General features: G+C 36.1%; 1 protein-coding gene across 4 annotated transcripts in view; it reads left to right on the plus strand.

Moving 5' to 3' along the window:
- CASK (calcium/calmodulin dependent serine protein kinase) overlaps nt 1–18,301 on the plus strand; it is a 195,638-nt gene that overhangs the window by 142,304 nt on the left and 35,033 nt on the right. For all 4 annotated transcript variants that reach the window (XM_030450329.1, XM_030450337.1, XM_030450346.1 and 1 more), the window contains 4 exons: nt 13,170–13,247; nt 13,771–13,851; nt 15,993–16,181; nt 16,702–16,780. In XM_030450329.1, the coding sequence (XP_030306189.1) occupies nt 13,170–13,247; nt 13,771–13,851; nt 15,993–16,181; nt 16,702–16,780 (427 nt within the window). The remainder of the gene's footprint in view (nt 1–13,169; nt 13,248–13,770; nt 13,852–15,992; nt 16,182–16,701; nt 16,781–18,301) is intronic.

The following is an 18,301-nucleotide window of genomic DNA, read 5'->3' on the forward strand; positions in this document are numbered from 1 at the left end:
ATTTCTTTTGAACTCAGTCATCCAAACAGATTTGGTCTTGAAGTCCAGACTTTTAAGGAAACATATTTTCTCTTTTGCTAGAAAGAATGTTGTTGGGACCTCAGTTTAGCCTCTTACGTGGTTGGCTAAAGCCCTCTTCTGTGTTTGTTTTTATTTTTTCTGGTTACCCTCTCAGTGATGGACATTAGCACAGTAAATCTGAATGTCTTTTGTAAAAGTATCAGTTATTCAGCAACGATGCTCTAGTTCTCTATTTGAAAATATTCTAAACTCATCATACATTTATCCCTGATTTGCAGAGTTTATTAATTTAACATTTCTATTACAAAATTTTAGAAAACAAAGAGACATTTTGATTTCTATTTTCAGGACACTTTCATTTCCTTCTTCCTTTCTTTTAAATTATATTTAGACTGATGGAATATCATTGAGACAGAAAAGAAAAGAAAAGAAAAGAAAAGAAAAGAAAAGAAAAGAAAAGAAAAGAAAAGAAAAGAAAAGAAAAGAAAAGACAACCAGTAGCTCTGTATAATAAGCTTAAATGTTTTCAGGAATCATCTATTTTTATCTATGTTTTTATTTGAATAAGAATACTTTGCTATGTAAATCACATAGTGTGGTTCAAGTTTTTTGGATCAACATTGGAGCTCACCCTCTTGAATACTGAATACGTTAAAACTAATTAGTGGAATATGTGTTAGTGAAACATGAATGCATTTTTTCTGCAAAAAAAATCAGAAAAGCATATATATGCTAGATGTCTTGCTAATCTCCCTTAGAAAGTGATAGGCTTATGAAATAATCTTTTCTCATTTTTAAAACACCTTGTCTTCCTATTTTTAATTATCCTTTAGTTGCTAAGTTTATAAGTCAAATGGAAAATATTAAAAAAAAAAAACCAAACAAAAAAAAAACTGTGTTGGCAGAAAAGCACCTTGCTATTTGGGGATCCAAATCTGGCTTTTATCCCAGTCCAGCAGAGGCAGCATGCTCAGCCCTAGGGAGTGGGTGGGACTGTGTCTCACGCTGCAGTGGAAACTCCTTTCCCAAGTAGGGCAGAAGAGCATTGACAAAGTCTTTGGCAGAACTGTTTGAAGAATTCCTTCAGCAGGTGGGCTGGATCATCATCACCACCTTGGTGTGCTTTTTCTCTAAAAGGTAACTTCTCTGGAGGGTCATATCTGAAAGAACACTTAAAAGCAAAGGCTATGCTAGAATTTAGTCAATTTTTTCATAATCATTCTCTAAAATACCTTCCATTTTCAACTTCCTTCATATCTTTGCATTTCACTGTCTGTGTTCCTGGGATATGCAGATCACTGTGCTTGTCAGCATCATCTCACTGTTGTCTTATTCTTCCTGTTTCTCTCTCTTACAGATTTATACAGAGAATTGGTTTTGTTCCATGTTTTTAGCATCTCTTAGATAACAGTGATACGTGACTGGGTCTCTTGAATACAAAACTAATACAAATAAGAGCTAAAAGTAACTTTTAATAGTCATTTTGAGAAATTTATGCATCCACCACTTTGGAAAAATGCAAAATTCTGGGTCAGATTTTATGACACTGTGATAAGTTGCTTTGTTGCACTTAAACTGTTTTCATTTTAATTAATGTTCTGATATTTCTGAATATTTATAAGCATAGGTGAATCATGAAATGAAATTCAGTTTAATCATGTATGAACTTTACGTGTGAATTGTTATGTTGGCCTCTTGACCTGATGTCATCTTCCATCTGTCACTGGTGTGTCATTTTGTGCTGGGTGCGGGGGAGTGTACCAGAACATATCTTAGTCCAAAAGCATAAATCCATAGACCCTTTTTGTTGTTGTTTTAGTGTGTAGGATTACAAATTCACTTGATTGCAGTGTATATTTCTCCAGGAGCTTGAGACTTACTCTGAGAAATAAAAAAAATTTAAAAATGCAACAGCACCTGAGATGCAGCCCACAGCTCTTGAATCACACTTCTGCTTTTTTGGTGTTGGGAGCTTTCTTCAGAATAATAACTGAAGGCAATGTAGCAGCATCCCAGTAAGCTATGCTTCTATCTCTGAAGTCAGTCAGACCTCACTGCCTCCAACTTCCAGTTATTCAAGTAGTTGGCTGATACCTTGTTGACTGTTCTTTGTACTAATGAGCTCGTTGAAGTATATTTTTATTCTCTGCATATCATTACAAACACTTTCTGTCTATACGGAGAAATAAAAATAGTTGTAACTCCAAGATTAGGACCTCCTGGTGCAAGATATGGTTAATGTCACATAGCAGGTGAGAAGCTGTGTTTTCTGCCAACCCTCTGTAATCACTGTGCATTTATCATATGTGTTTCTGGAAGTGTTCAAGGCCAACCTGGATGGAAGCTTTGAGCAATGTGGTCTAGTGGGAGGTGTCCCTGCCCATGCAGGAGGGTTGGAACTAGATTGTCTTTAAGGTCCTTTTCAGCCCAAACCTTTCTATGATTCTATAACAACTCTTTTTATAGCACCTTGTGTGTTGAGGGGTTTTCTCTAATGCTTATAGAATTGTACAATCATTTAAGCTGGAAAAGACCTTTAAGATGAAGTCCAACCATTAACCTAGTACTGCTATGTTCATCACTAAACCATGTCCTTTAACACCACACCTGCTCATCTTTTAAATACCTCCAGGGATGTTGACTCAACCACTTCCTTTGGCAGCCTGTTCCAGTGCCTAACAACCCTTTGCATGAAGAAATTTTTTATAATAGCCAATCCAAACTTCCCTTGCAACAACTTGAGGTCGTTTCTTCTTATTCCATCACTTGTTACTTCAGAGAAGAGAGTAACACCCACCCCACCTTCCTACAACCTGCTTTCAGGTAGCTGTAGAGAGTGAGAAAGTCTCCCCTCAGCCTTCTTTTCTCCAGACTAAACAACTCCAGCTCCTTTTAAGACTTGTGCTCTAGACCCTGCACCAGCTTTGCTCTTCTTTGGACTCACTGCAGCACGTCAGTGTCTTTTGTGCTTACTTTTATCAGATCAGCTGCTTGGTGTCATCTTTGAAAGCTGATTTGCCATGTTTTTGTTATGTTCATCTTCAATAAAATATTTGATGCTGAAAAACAAAAGAAAAAGTAAAATTGAGTTACTCTTATTTAAATGACAGGAGTCTTTGTCAGTGAAATTACATATACATAAAAGTCCACTGTGAAACAATGAGCTGCGTCCATCTCTTCCACAACAGTACTACTGGTACATTTCAGAGTCAGAGTGTTGGGGGTTTTTATTGGGGCCATTGAATTCCGTTGTGTTGATACTCTAGTGCTTGTTTTCTTGGTACTGCTATGTGCAAAGCAGTACCTTTATCTCATCATAATTTTTAACTTCTTTAATATGTACAAGAGAAGTTATTTGCAGTGTGAGAAAATTCTTGTTTATGATATGGGCCCCAGAAATATGGTTGTTTCTGAAATAGAATATTAGGTGTACTGAAGGTGTCTTATTGAAAAGTGTATAGTGGAGGACTGAAGGATAGGACCCTGGAGGGGTCCTGGATATCTGGAGGGCCCTGGATACCTGCAGTCATTTCATGGCATCAGAAAATACAGAGTCCCTGCCTTCTTTGAGGAGGTATGGAAAATATCTTGGTCTACTTAAACCTGATTAATTTTTGTCTTGTCACTACGGTTTGAAAGTATAACGTGTATTTCTTTAAGATTATTCAACATGAGGCTTTGCTTACCACCCTTTCCAGTTTGGGAGAACAGAAATTTGTCTACATGTATTTCATGATGTAGAATTTTGCTAAATTGCAACCTCTTCCTCTTTGGCAAGCAATTTACATGTACTGTCTGATTTACATGTACTGTCTGATACATCTTTAACATCTGCTATCACTTGTTGAGAACTGCAGCTCCTACAGTCCATAAAATTTTTATGTTGAGTGTTACTGTGGGCTTTTCTTAAAATATGAGACAAATTACTGGGTTAGAGTTCTAATTTATAATGAAATATAGTTCTGTCAGATACCGGAGTCTGAATTCATTTTACACGAAAAAGGCATTAAAGGGCACCTGAAATACAACAGAAGGAAATAATGTCCTGTGTGTTTTTAAGGAGTAGTGTATTCTTGGTAAATATGAAACAAATAAAGAGGCACAATTTTAAAAAGACTGCTGTGGAAACAAAACACACAACCTACAATTTATTTGGTAAGAGTACAGTACTTCCCTGAACTCTTTTACCTCTGAAATGTGAAGGCTTTGAATTTACAGACTAAGTGCATGACGCATGGTATTTCCTGCTAAAAAGAAATATGATCTACAATGGAGCTAAACTTTATTCATAGCTCATAGGTGCTGAAAGTAAAAAGTTATTCCCTTGCAAAGAAACAGAACATATAACTCCATGTTACTCAACTTCTTGACACTTGTCCATGTGGTCTGACGTTCACTTTATCCGTTTAAAAAAAAAAAAAGATTTATGTAGAACTGTGAAAATATTTTATGTTCTTAATTCTTATAGTTCTTAATCTAAAATAAAACAAGTGAAGAAACACAAGTGTAGAATGCTCCTAAAAAGAGCAAGCAACTTGGAGTGAACTTTGAAATTCCATAGGGTTGATTGAGCCTATCTGGCACCATTTTTTCCTACCTGTTGTTGTAGTTAAAAGCATAAATAATCTCTTTTTTTTGTTTGTTTATTCTGACAGAGGTAGATCGCAGTGTAACTGTTCTACAAGTAACACTATGAACTCATAAGAATTTATAACCTAATTAAAGTTGGCCTATATTTTGCAGACAAAAGTTCCTCTAAAATGTAAAAGAAAATATGTGTATTTCAGTGTTGCCACATAAATAATCAAAATACAGTGAAATTCGTCTTTCTCTTTGCTACTATAAGATTTTTTTTTTACATAAAAGATAATCCATGTGTTGCTTGAATGTAAATATGTAGAAAGAAACTGATTATTTCGAATTACATAAACTCTTGTCAGGGTTACTAGAAGTCTAAGTGTCTGAAGTAACAAACAAGCTGCAACGATGGCAGCTGTCAGTTCTGTGGCATGACAGAACAAACTCTTGTCTATTCAGACAGAATTAATTTGCTGGTTCAGACTGTCTTGTTCTGTGTTTAATGTGCCAAGGAATCTTCATTTGAGCTGGTAAACTACTTTCTGAAACCTTTTCTTGAAGTAGCTTTGTTTGCTGTTTAGTTGCACGGCGTGTCACTGTGTAAGGAACTTGAGTGCTAGTGGTGTTTGTACTCCCATTTTACACTAGGTGTATCACACAGAAAAATATTGGAAGCTGTGGAGGGTTATAACCTGCTCTAGAAGTTGTGAATAGAGTCTTAAATATGCTTTGGACTTGTTGCTGTTGAATTATGTTGGGAAGTCAGTGTTAAGTTGCTGATCCTAAAATGGTGACAATAAGCTTTGGGCACACTCCTGAATAATGAAAAACAGTGGGTTTAGAAGAACAAACTGTCCTTCAAACAAAGTTGAAAATAAATTCCTGCTGACTGTGACCTTGTTGTTCAGTGTTTACCAGTAGTATGTGGTATCTTAAGGGTTGTGTTTCCTTGAGGCCGTAGAATCCCAAGGAAAGTGGCACCCATGGGTAGGTTCTAATTTTTTATGGAAAAGATGAAAGAATGGAAGAGGAAAGAATGCAGTGGTCTATTGATCATTTAATTGGCTCTTTAATTTTGTCACTTCTTTGATATTACTGCTTGTGAATATTATTTCATTCAGTAGGTCATGTTTTTCTTTCAGACTTGCACTATATGTAACCTCTGGGATAAATGGAGTACCACAATTGGAGGCTGTGAAAAGTTAACAAAGCTACAAGCTTATTTCTCAGTAAAAGTTGCTGTGAAAGGGGCAGCACCTCCATATGAGAATTTTCATGAGTGATGAAAAACAGTCCTCTAATATCACTATGTTGCATATGATTTATTGTTCAGAAAGTAAAAGTCATATATATATATATGTACATTTAAACAGTTATTTTAAGATGTTTCAGTTTGATTTTTTAATATTTGAGTATCAAATGCCCAGTTTCCATCTGTCTCAGTTATAAATGAATCCTCACAAAATGTTTATTTGTGTTGAAAGGTGATGGGTTTTTATGCTCTGTCAGTTCAGTATCTCTTGCTTTAACAGAAGTTTCTCATTTGCATCACAGAAACTTAGATTTTTGGGGTTGGTAAAATACCTGCTGATATCACTGTGGGGTGTCTTTCATTACATTCAAGATTAAACCAGGCAGTGAGGCTAAATTTCTGGTAGTTGTAAAATACCTAAGTTTTTCAGTGCAACATTGAATGGCGATTGTGTTTGGACAGTATTCTGACTTCTCTTACAGGAAATGGTTAAAAAGGAATTGCTGCACATCTAAAAAACTAGTCAAAAGAAAAGAGTTGTTTTGTCTCTCCTGCATAATTGTGGATAAGGCTTTGGGCTGTCTTCCTTTAAGTATCAAATGTAAGGAGTTCCCTTTATACAGGCAGAAGACAAAAAGACTCACCTCCTAGGAAGAAGGTTGGTCAACTGACAGTGACAATATTTAACATGTTGTGGGTGTTCTCTTCATAGCATTTGTGCTGTAGCATGCAAAATCTAAAGTAAAATTTGTCTTATTAAGAAGCAGTGCTATTCTGTTAATCAGATTTAATCTAAATTTGTTTGTTACATCAAGTTTTGTTAATATATCAGTTGAGATTAAGCTTTTCTAGAGCAAGCTTTTAATTTTTATTTTTTTTTGGGTGTACCAAACACAGAAGAGCGGGTGCTGAGGCGTATTACTGAGATGCAGAGTACACAAGTCTTGAAATTCCAAGTTAAAATTGCTGTTGGATTTTACAACAACTTTTTTAAATTATTACCTTTCTTTTTCTTTTTTTAGGGGGGCGGGATGATATATGTTATGTTTGTGCATGCATGTGAAATTGTTGGAGGTCTGGAGAGGAGGAGACAGACTTATTTGCCATCATAGCAAAATAGTGTCCCAGCAAAAAATGCTATCATTAGGGCAAATGCAGATTTTGCATTGCTGGAAGTCTGTAGGCATTATATAGAAAAGAATTCTGTCGAGGCCAGTGAAGAATGAAGCAGTTAATTCTTTTCCACAAGAAACCACCTTAGGTATGGTACCTGAGGGACTCAAGGTTGCAGGGCTGCTGGAAAACAGCAGCATTCTAAACACAGTTTTCTGTGATTGAAATTGTTTCTCTAACTGCACATAGTAATGTGTTCTGTATCACAGGACTATACAAAGCCAGGCTGTAATCGGCATTACTGCTTACTTTAATCTATGATGGGTTCAAACAGGTGTCATGAAGAGTTTTCTTAATTATTTTGTAAAGTGCTTGTGTAAAGGTGTCAGAAATTATGTCAAAGGGAACAAATGTTCTTGTTACTGTGTATAAACAAAACTAAATTCAGATTCTTTCCAGGGCAAAGTCTTTCTTCTAAATTGCTTCCATTACAGATGTAGTTTAAGGGCAAAAACACTAAAAAGTGTTGCAAACCAGTATTTTTTTTAAAGATTACAAAGAAGCCAGAACTGCTATACCAGTTCTGGTGCATTAACACATACTGTAAGCTTTGCTTCTTTTACCAGCTTGTGCTGTGTTCTGCCCGAAAGCTTCTAGTAATTTTCTATAACCAGCAAATACTAATTATTACTAAAGTTAATTTTTTTAAATAGTCTTATTAACATAGTGCTGAAAAAATCTGACCAGAATGAATACATGGTTACTAAAATTGAAAAATGAGACATAAAATAATATCCTGAATTCAGCCTTCTGTTTATGTGACTACTTGTCAAACAAGAGACGCTTTAGAACCTGGCTTTTTTTTTCAATGTCCATAAAAATGTTCTGTGAAAGCACTGTTGAAATTATATATTGAAATAAAAAATATATAAAGCAGTCACTAAGATATTCTAATACTTCATTTGTTTCTGGGTTTAATTGTTATTACTTGAAATGTTTGTAAATATATGCATGTTGGTTATACGTTCTTATTTTTGCTTTGACTTCATAAACAGTTCATGCAGAAATACTATTTCTGGTACAATCTTGTACGTAATATTATTTTAATTTCTCCAAAAGATGCATTAAAACTACATAATGGCATGGGAACCTGAATAAGACAAATGGTCCATGGGGTATTGCTGTGTATGTATTTCTAGCTTTGATATTTTACTGTCGTCTTACATTGTCATTTTACTGTCTTCGGGGTTTAATAATCGCAATTTTTTTGTGTATTGTAATTCATGCCACTGCTCTCCAAAATAATGTAGTGTTGTGATGCCTTATGCCAGAGAGAAATTGTGTGACCTGAACAAAAGGTTGTTTCCAAATTAGATGTGAAAATAGACACTGAGACAGTTTGGTAACAATACTGATTGTTTCCACTGAGAAAATTTTCTGTTGCTAGCATGAGATGTTAATAACAAGAACAGTTCTTTTGTTGTTAAAACCAGATTAATAAATAGTTTTAGGTCAAGACATTGTTCATCATCATTTCAAGAACCACAATTAAAACTTAAGAATTTGTGGCTCATCTATAGAAAAACAAAGAAACCTTGAGATGCCAAGAGCCACAGTCAGCTTCTGTTTTAAAAGTGATTCAGAGTGCAGAGATAGTAGCAAGTAGCTGGACATCTACAGAGCACTTAAAAAAAAATACTGTACAGGAATTGACAAATTACATTTTCCTTTGTTATTTAGATTTCCTCATGTGGAAATCTTATTTGCCTTCACATACAGAAATAAATCACTACTGCTTTCCACTTCATTTAGGATAATTCATAAAACACCAATTTCATTGCTGTAGATTATTGTTTTCTCAAAATATTACAAACTGAATTATTTACACTGACATTAACATTAACATTAACATTGTTGTTTATGGAATATGTGACTAGGAGAAGAAATGATCATTTTGTAGCCTGGTCTCCTTGTAAGCTGAAAAGTCCATTGACTAACTTGAATTAGAGTATACCATTTCAAAAATGGCTGTTTCTGATTTTTAAAAAATTCCCAAGAAAATCAATCAATTACACCCTTAATTACCAGCAGTATTGATATTGCTGCATTATTTTGCTGTGCATTTTTCCTGCTCTCTTTTACTTGAACCATGTGATAGTTTTGTCATTTAAGCTGAATGCACATGTATTATCGAAGTTCTGTTTTCTTTAAGTATTTTAAAGAAAATATATATATACTTGTATATATATATTTTATAGTATATATACTATACAAGTATATATATATTATATATATACTTGTAGATATTATATATAAAGAAAATATATACATACTTGTATATGCTATACAAGCAGGAGAGGTGCTTGCTCTTTCTGAAAGCTTCTTCTGAGCCCTCCCTACCTCTTGCCATCATTTCTGTATTTTGAATGTAGAACTATACAGTGCTGTGTTATGGGCACACCACAAACAGATACAGAATTTTATCTCTTTATTGATATTCTCATTATGGTATAGCATTTGACTGTAGTCTTCCCTGAATGTAATTCAGATATTACACTTTCTGGCTACCTGAGACTACCCCTTCTCTCTGCCAAGATAGTTCCTCTTCTTTTATTCTTCATTCTTAGACATACACTTTTCTTTTTCCTTGCATGCAGAGGTTAAAGTGATGGTAACTCTGTTAAACAAATGAAAAAGTTTATTTCTTTTTCAGTATACCTTCATGAAATGTCTCTGTTTTTAATTAGTATCTAGCATTTTTAAAATGTTTCAGGTTGAAGAAGTTCAAGTTTCTTTTTTTTTGTTGTTCTTAAAGGTGTTTTTTTTTCCAACCAAAACAACTCTATGATTGATTGTGGGGTTTCTTTGCTTCTTGCTTTTTAGAGTTAAGGTTGAACAGAATTTTAGAGAAAAACACATTATACTCATGGTAAAAACGTATCAGTGTATGCTGTTTGTATAATGTTTCCTTTGTATAATAGCATGGATGCCTTCCACTGTAATAAGCTTTTGTGGTAGAGTACCCAAAAAGGATTTCTAGGAGAGAACTGTGCATGCCAGTGAAGCTTCCAAAAATACATCCTTTTGCTTTTGAGGCTGCCTTCTGCTTCCAGAAAGAACAAATGGATCCCATAGCTTGGGTGATATATGGGCTGTAAGCCTTAATGCAAGCATGAAGGTCTTTCTTTTAAGTCCTGTCAGAGTGCCTCCAAATGGTTTGGTGCCTTGGAAGCAATCTCAATAAGTAGCACTCCTGGAAGATGAAATTTTAAGTGCTATTCCTCAGCATGAAGGCACAATGGAAAAATAAATCCACCCTTGTTTAGTCTGAACTTTGCCTTGATTTTTTTCTAAACATTCTTAGAGGCAGTTTGCTTCCTACTTTCCTCTTAGCCTTGTCCCAGTCTTGGAAGATAACTTATCCTCTCCCATGATAGTCAGAAAAGTCAGTTCTTTTGACTGACAGATAGTCAGTTCTATAAACTGCTGGTTGCTTTGGATCACAATATCAGTGACTTGAGTGAAATCAGCAACTTAGTTTTTAACAGCTTGCTAGAAATTACTAATAAAAATCTTTTCATTCTAGCTTTTCTGTAATTTCTGTGATCTTAAGCAAAATGTGTGTGTGACTCTTAGAAAAATACATTCAGCAATATTAATGCTGAGTATAGTGCATGTGCACTTTACTCAGCACACACTGCTTGCTGCAGGTTTTTTAAAAGGTGTATGAATGTGATACATAACAATTTGGGGTTGCTGGAGTTTGAGTATGTGTTGTCTACTTCTTTAAGAAAAGGCAAAAATAAACAATTATTTATGCTTCTAAAGTATTTCCTGAACTATAACCTAGCAGTAAGCTTTGATTTTAAAAAATTCAGGAGTGGCCAAGGATGCTTAAGCTGTTAAGTGTAACAGTGTTTTGACAGCACACGGTGAAGGTGTTGGATGTAGAAGAAACTGTAGAAGAAACTCATAGCAGGCTAAGAGATGTGTCTGTCAGCATTGACTTCCAACTGGCACTGACCTGCCAGGACATCTCTTAGCCTGCTTTTTCTTCACAGGGTGGAAAATCACATGTCTCAACTGCTTTGTCTAGCCCCATATTCACTTCTTTCTCAGTTTAATTCTGAATTTCACTGGTTAGGAATACAAATTCATTAACATATATTACAACCATTTCATAGAATCATAGAATCAGCTGGGTTGGAAGAGACCTCAGAGATCATCAAGTCCAACCCTTGATCCACTACCGCTGCAGTTACCAGACCATGGCACTGAGTGCCACATCCAGTCTCTTTTTAAAGATCTCCAGGGATGGAGAATCCACTGCTTCCCTGGGCAGCCCATTCCAGTGCCTGATCACCCTCTCCGTAAAGAAATTCTTTCTAATGTCCAACCTAAACCTCCCCCGGCACAACTTGAGACCGTGCCCTCTTGTCTTGCTGAGAGTTGCCTGGGAAAAGAGACCAACCCCCACCTGGCTACAGCCTCCTTTCAGGGAGTTGTAGAGAGTGATGAGGTCTCCCCTGAGCCTCCTCTTCTCCAGGCTGAACAGCCCCAGCTCCCTCAGCCTCTCCTCATAGGATCTGTGCTCGAGTCCCTTCACCAGCTTGGTTGCCCTCCTTTGGACCTGCTCCAGGACCTCGGTATCCTTCCTGAACTGAGGGGCCCAGAACTGGACACAGTACTCGAGGTGTGGCCTCACCAGCGCTGAGTACAGGGGCAGAATCACTTCCTTGGACCTGCTGGCCACGCTGTTCCTCTTCATTTATTACAGCTTGACTTTTCTATTTTCTTTCCTCAAGACAGTGGTGTAACTGTCCTGCAGACAATGTTTTTTGGAAGTGCCGTTGTTTCCTCTCTTGTATTTATTTGAATATGGACTTCTAACACGTGCATTAGATTGTTAAAGGACACAAGGAGCATCATGAAGTCACTGGATGGCATTTATTGCAATTTACATCTCTTCTAAAACCCAATGGTATTTCATGTGAGAAAGGGAAGAGGGCACTTCCGCAGCTTGACAGGATTTCTGTTTTCAGACATCCAGAGCCATCCGCAGCCAAAGAGTGGAGGTGTAAGCTTCTCAGAGAACTCCTTGCTGCTCTGCCTAAGCAGGGGGTTCTTGTCTACTCGTCCTTTACAGTGTTAGGATTTGCTGAAGGTGTGAGAGTCCCTTGTGCATTCTGAATGTTTGTTTGCATATGCTGATTTGAATTTCAGTTGAATTTTTAGTATTTTGAAAGTCAAAAGTTTCCTGGGCAACTTTTTGCAGTATTTTACTACCTTCAATGTGTTAAAATTTTCTCTACTATCCTAAAAATAGCTATTTATGTCTTTTATTTCAAATAAGTAGTCTAAAATAAATAGGAATTAACAACAGCCATGACCAACTTTATAGTGGTAGAAATGTAAGCCAAAGTTTTATAGTACCATTTTACTCTTACGTGTACATTTATTTCTTTAAAAGATGCACAATCTTTTAGATCTGTGTGAAAGAGAAACTGTAATATCAGTCTCTAATTAGAAATTGAAGAGAGATGTCTGTCCTGTTGGTTTTTTGCATAGTTGAGAGCGTTTTGAAATTATTTTTTAAAAAATCTAACCTGGAATGTTTACAGTTTCTTATTTTAAATACATTGACATTCTTTCAACCAACAGAAAATCCTTTTTCTGAGCCCTGTTTCTTGGAAGGATTTGTTTTTCTCTTCTCCAGAGACTTCGGCTTTTGTAGCTTTCTATCTTCAAGAGCATTTTCCCATATTTTGTGGTTTATCTAAAATATTGTTTGAAATCTTGATTGATTTATTGAGAGTAGTGGGATATGCAGGTCAATTTGATTTTATAGCAGAATGTATAATTTACAACATTTTTTCAGTTTTTGAAGCATCATTTCTAGTAGAAGAATATAGTTTCTGTAAATCTGTGGAAAAAAAAGCATGGGAGGTTTGCAGAATCCCTTAACCTCTTGAACTTTCCCATGTCATCCTATGAACTCTGAATCTATGGCACTGTTCAAATCAGGAAATGTTTAAAAATGAAAAGCCAGAACCCTAAGCTGCTAGATTTTGTATACAAAACATCTGTGGAACTTGCAGTTTAACAGTCATCTTAATCATGGAAACACAAGCAGACTATTGTTAGTGCTTATCATTACTTTATATAAAGCAAATTATTTCAGTACTTTGTTTTCTTGTTATTTCAGCTTTATGACAAAATAAACACAAAATCTTCACCACAAATCAGGAATCCTCCGAGTGATGCTGTACAGAGAGCCAAAGAGGTAAAGGCTTTAAAACTTTTTAATTTTAATTTAATTTAAATTTTAAAATATTTTTTGCTTTGAATGTTTGATTGTAAAGCTAATTTTTTTTCTTCATTAAGAAGAAAAAATTCTGGTCCCTATTCTGAATTATTTTTGGAATTTTACCTTTACTTAAGTTACATAATAAACTTACAGAATTCCATTATGTCTGTAAGGATTGTTATATATATTATTTGGTTTCCTCATTTAACCTTTGCTGCAGCAATAGCAGTCTTAAAAGCAATGCTGTTGAAAAAAAGAGCAACTGTTTCCTCCAAATTTCTTCTTTAATCTCTCTCAGAAAGAAAGTTGAAATGGTATTTTATTCTTTCACAGGAGTGGGATGGACACATATTGTCCTAAGCCCTTTTCTGTCAAAAATAATTCTTTTATATAATCATTTGTAGATATTCTGACTGACCAGTGAGTGTTTTCATTTGTTTGATTAATAGCTTTATTTAGAAGAAATGTACTATGGGCATTTCTCTTGCTTGTTTTGCAGGTATTGGAAGAAATTTCATGTTACCCAGAGAACAATGATGCAAAGGAGCTAAAGCGTATTTTAACACAACCTCATTTCATGGTAAGGAAATACGAATTTCTTGCTGAGGCTTTCTTTAATTTTCCTTATATTATAAATAAATTCTCCCTAAAATCTGCAGGTGATGAAACTGAATACAATGAAATCCCTGTTAATAAATATTTCTAATCTTCTGGTCTGACAAAGTAGTTTCTATTACAGTTACTGTTGGTCCTCACCACTATGCTGCAAACTGTCCGCATTTTGAAGTAATCTAATTATAGAGCAGTTTCCCTGTTTTTGGAAGAGCTTTGTTGGATATAGAAAGAAGAATGAATGCTTTGGGATGTTCATAGCTAGAGTTGGGATCCTCCTTTTTCTTTTTCCCAAGGTCTTCTTAGGATAAAGGTGTGTCAAGTGATTGCAAAATAACTATTTAACATTGTTTTACAATAAATCAATAGTTTGTACAGTCTAGTGAATTAGTGTTACATGTGAAATCTTACTGTGTCTATTTCACAAACCTGATTTGTGGGCTGAGGTTGCCCTAAGTTCAAAGATGTGACTGCTTAATATAGTTCCAGTCTTGCGGAAGTACTTAAAGGACTTCTTCTTTTTGTGCTGTGGTTGAAGTTGGTGCAGGGCAGTGGTGGCTGATACCTCAGTCCTTAACTGAGAACTCCGTGCATTTGAGTATAGGGGCAGGCTCCATCTCTGGTGCCTGAGGAGTTAGTGTAGGAGTAGAACTGGTGTGTTTGCCCAGATATTGTATTGAGTTGTTGGACAGAAGCAAGCTAGGTACTATTAAAAGTTGCGTGCAAATGTGAAATGGATGTGATACAGGGCTGCTAAAGGTATCCTGGAGAACAGTGGAATGCCATACCATTAAAAAGCCTGGTACTATTGAATACTACTTAGCAAATGTTTACAGTTTGTCTAACATTTATCTGGTAATACTGCTACACTTTTTACAGCTACATAGTTTTTGTGTCTTTGCCCTAGCTTAGAGTTCTTGCACAATCAGTTGTTCTGCTTATCAAGGATTTTTAAACTCATTTAATCAATAAATCTGTCACGGTTTAACACTGGCCCAGCAATTAAACCAAGTAACAGACGCTCTCTATTAATCTCTTTCTCCTCCCTGATAAAGAAAGGAGAGAGAATAAGGGAGAGAGACTTATGAGTTGGAAACTAAACTACACAACTTTAATGAAACAGTAATGATAAATAGGAAAAATTAGTAAATATATACAAATATACAGGAAAATGGATACCACGTTCCTTCCCCCCTTTTCCCCCAATAACTCTCACGTCACCACCGAGGCTGCAGGGCAGCCCTGGGGAAGTCCAGGCTGGACTCCTGGAGTCAGCAGCAGTTGGGAGCTGGAGGCAGGAACACACAGATATGGGCTGGCACGGATCAGGACCATGGGCAGATGAAAGGAAGGAATCCTTCCAGGATGCCGGGTGAAGGAAGGGAAGCAGGAAAGGCAGGAAGGGCAGGCAGCCGGAAGCTGGAAGCAGGAAATCAGTGGTACAAGTTGTACCACTCTTTGCATCAAGAAACAGAGTAAAATTAATGAAGCAGCTTTTGCAAAGTTTGTTGGATTGTGTTGTAGTTTTTATGACACATTTTGAACTCCGTGTGGTTGTGCTGGATCAATTCTCTAGGAGAAGGAGAGAATATGGAACTGATTATGCTAGTAAACAGCAAAAAACAGTATTTCATTCTTTCAGTCAGTAACAATCCACAGTCTGTCTCTATTAGAAAGAAATATCATAGGATCTATATATCTTTCCATTTTACTAGGGTAACTATTATGCAATACTTTGCTCAGAAATGTAACTTCCTAATTCTGTGTCTTGGCACATAAATCAAGATGGCTTAATTCTGACACCTTGCAGGTTGTCAAAGTTATGGGGTAGAGGGAAGCAGCATCATTCTCATTGAGGTATCTACAGTAGAAAATCAGGTTTACTCATACAGATTTGAAAGGCAAAGTATGTGTGTATTCATTTTCAGCCTGCTAAAGCTTATTTTAGACTCCTTTAAGGGAAAAATTCCTATATAGAAACTGAGAGAGAGGTATCTTGAATTTGCTTTAATTTCTGAAAAAGCTTCAAAAATACTGAAAAGGATTTGGGGGGCGAGGTGCATTGGAGATGATGGATGTCTGATGTTTTGTTGCTGTAATCTCCTCTAGGCCTTACTTCAAACTCATGACGTAGTGGCGCATGAAGTTTACAGTGATGAAGCGCTGAGGGTTACACCTCCTCCCACCTCTCCGTACTTGAACGGCGATTCTCCGGAAAGCGCCAACGGCGACATGGACATGGAGAATGTAACACGAGTTCGACTGGTGCAGTTCCAGAAGAACACAGATGAACCAATGGTATGGAGTGAAAGTCACTATTTGTCTTGACTCTCTACTGGTAAAGACCAGTATTGTGATCATGTAATGACGATTTCTGCACTTTGAAGTAGGGTTGCCAGTATAATTGAAATAGTTCAGCAGCCACTGCAGATACTTATTATTCTCTTGGGCATATTCTTAACTAAAAATGCTGTGTGTGCATTAAGTCTGTGGTACCACTAGAGATGTTTTGTGCCTGAAAACAGCTTTGTCATAGTTATACCGGATCGGGCTTTAAACCAAACCAGACATTTTGCACTTAAATACAACATGACATTTTTAATAGAAGAATCTTAGATGCTCGTATATCAAAGTATTCTGTCTTCACTTACAGATAGCATCTGTTTTCATTGCTCATATGTGAGTGACAACATTTTTATTTTAACCTTAAAATTTATATCCTTCCCCCAGGCTTTTAGGAAGAGTGACTGCTGGTAACTACTTTAGAATGGCACCCTGAATGTTTTCTTTTAAGTGCATCAACATTTCTTTTTTCTAGGGAATCACTTTAAAAATGAATGAGCTGAACCATTGTATTGTCGCAAGAATTATGCACGGAGGAATGATTCACCGGCAAGGTAATCATGTGGCATGAATAGTTTTTTCTTCAAACACAGGTATTTAGATCATTTTGTATGAACTGTGTAACAGTGCATACTCCTCATTTTGATTACTGCTGTAACCTGTGTATCTGGACTGAGTCCTGTTAACCTCCTTTGTTATCTTCCAGTTGCAGGTGTCTGACAGCATTTTGAGAGGAGGGCCCACTATGCTGCATTTATGCTTTGGTTAGGCTAGTAGGAGTGTATCTTAGTAAGAGAATGAAATGCCAATGATTTCTGGAGCCACACTCATTTAATACTCTATTAGAAAAAAAAATTTAAAGTCTAGTTACAGAGTACTTCTTGCAAAAATGAAAGAGCTTCAGCAAAAAAAATTAAATCTCTCTGTATTTTTTTACACAGTTCTTGATCTTTGTACTTTGTACTTGTTCTTGAGGCTCATAAAACTTTTGTTAAAATAACAATACTTATTATCCCTAGAACTTTGATCTTTATTTTCAGCTTTTATGACTATAGCGAAGCCTGCAGACATGCATCTTTTCTCATCTCCAGTCTATTCCTTTCTTCCATTTAGTGTGTCCAGATCAGATGTCAAAAAATTGCAGGGCTTTGTCCTACTCAGTAGAGCTTCCCTGCTAAGTTCTTATCTGCAAATTTGGATTGCACCTTTAAATGGTTTTTTCAGATTTGCCATCTTTTTATTTTGATGAACACACAAATTTTCATCATTTGTCAGACCTAAGTTCCTTCTAGGTTATTGTTCTGTTTCTAAGCAAGCTAGGAACACGTAATCAGGAAGACAAAACATAAAGCAGGGGAAGGGAAAGGTGATCCTTTCCCTGATAGATTCACTTCATTTCCTTGATATGATCAAACCTTTCAAGGAGCAGGAAAGATAAAACTTCATATGAAGATGTGGTTCAGGTAGGCTTTTCTATTCCTTTAGAGTAACATCTGAATTGCAACTTATTTGGCTTCTAAAAGTGAATTTTAAAAGGAGATAACTCTAAAATTTGTGGGAAGGTTTTCTTCCAACTGTACTTAAGTATTGGTGATCTTCTGCAGAGTACTGTTTCACATGACTGTGTTCCATGATAGAGGTAATAAAACCTTTACAACATGTTAACACTGGGTAAAAAATCCAACCTTGCCCATTAAAAGTCTGCTTTTTTTAATTATACAGTGCCTTTTATTTCTAAAGATTTGGGATATTTAGCCTACTATGTATGTGCTTCATTTAAGGTAGCTTTTCTGCACATTTTGTTCCAAAATGAACTATACTTCAGCATTTCTGTAGTATTGTCAGCTTTCTTTTTTAAAATCTTTCTGATTTTGTTAGTGTTCTAGATGCCTCTTAGCTTCACTGCTTTGTTCAACATACCTATATTTAGAATATTTTTACTGAACAGATCAAGACAAGTGTAAGTTGACAGTGATCTCAAGCACGTGTCCTTGAATTCTGTTCACGGCTGTCTGTGGGGTTGGTTTTTTTTCCAAAAGTTTTTTATGATGTTGTTTCTGCTGGCTGCTCTTGCT

Source organism: Calypte anna, chromosome 1 (genome assembly GCF_003957555.1).
Source record: "Calypte anna isolate BGI_N300 chromosome 1, bCalAnn1_v1.p, whole genome shotgun sequence".
In the NCBI taxonomy this organism is placed as follows: Eukaryota; Metazoa; Chordata; class Aves; order Apodiformes; family Trochilidae; genus Calypte; species Calypte anna.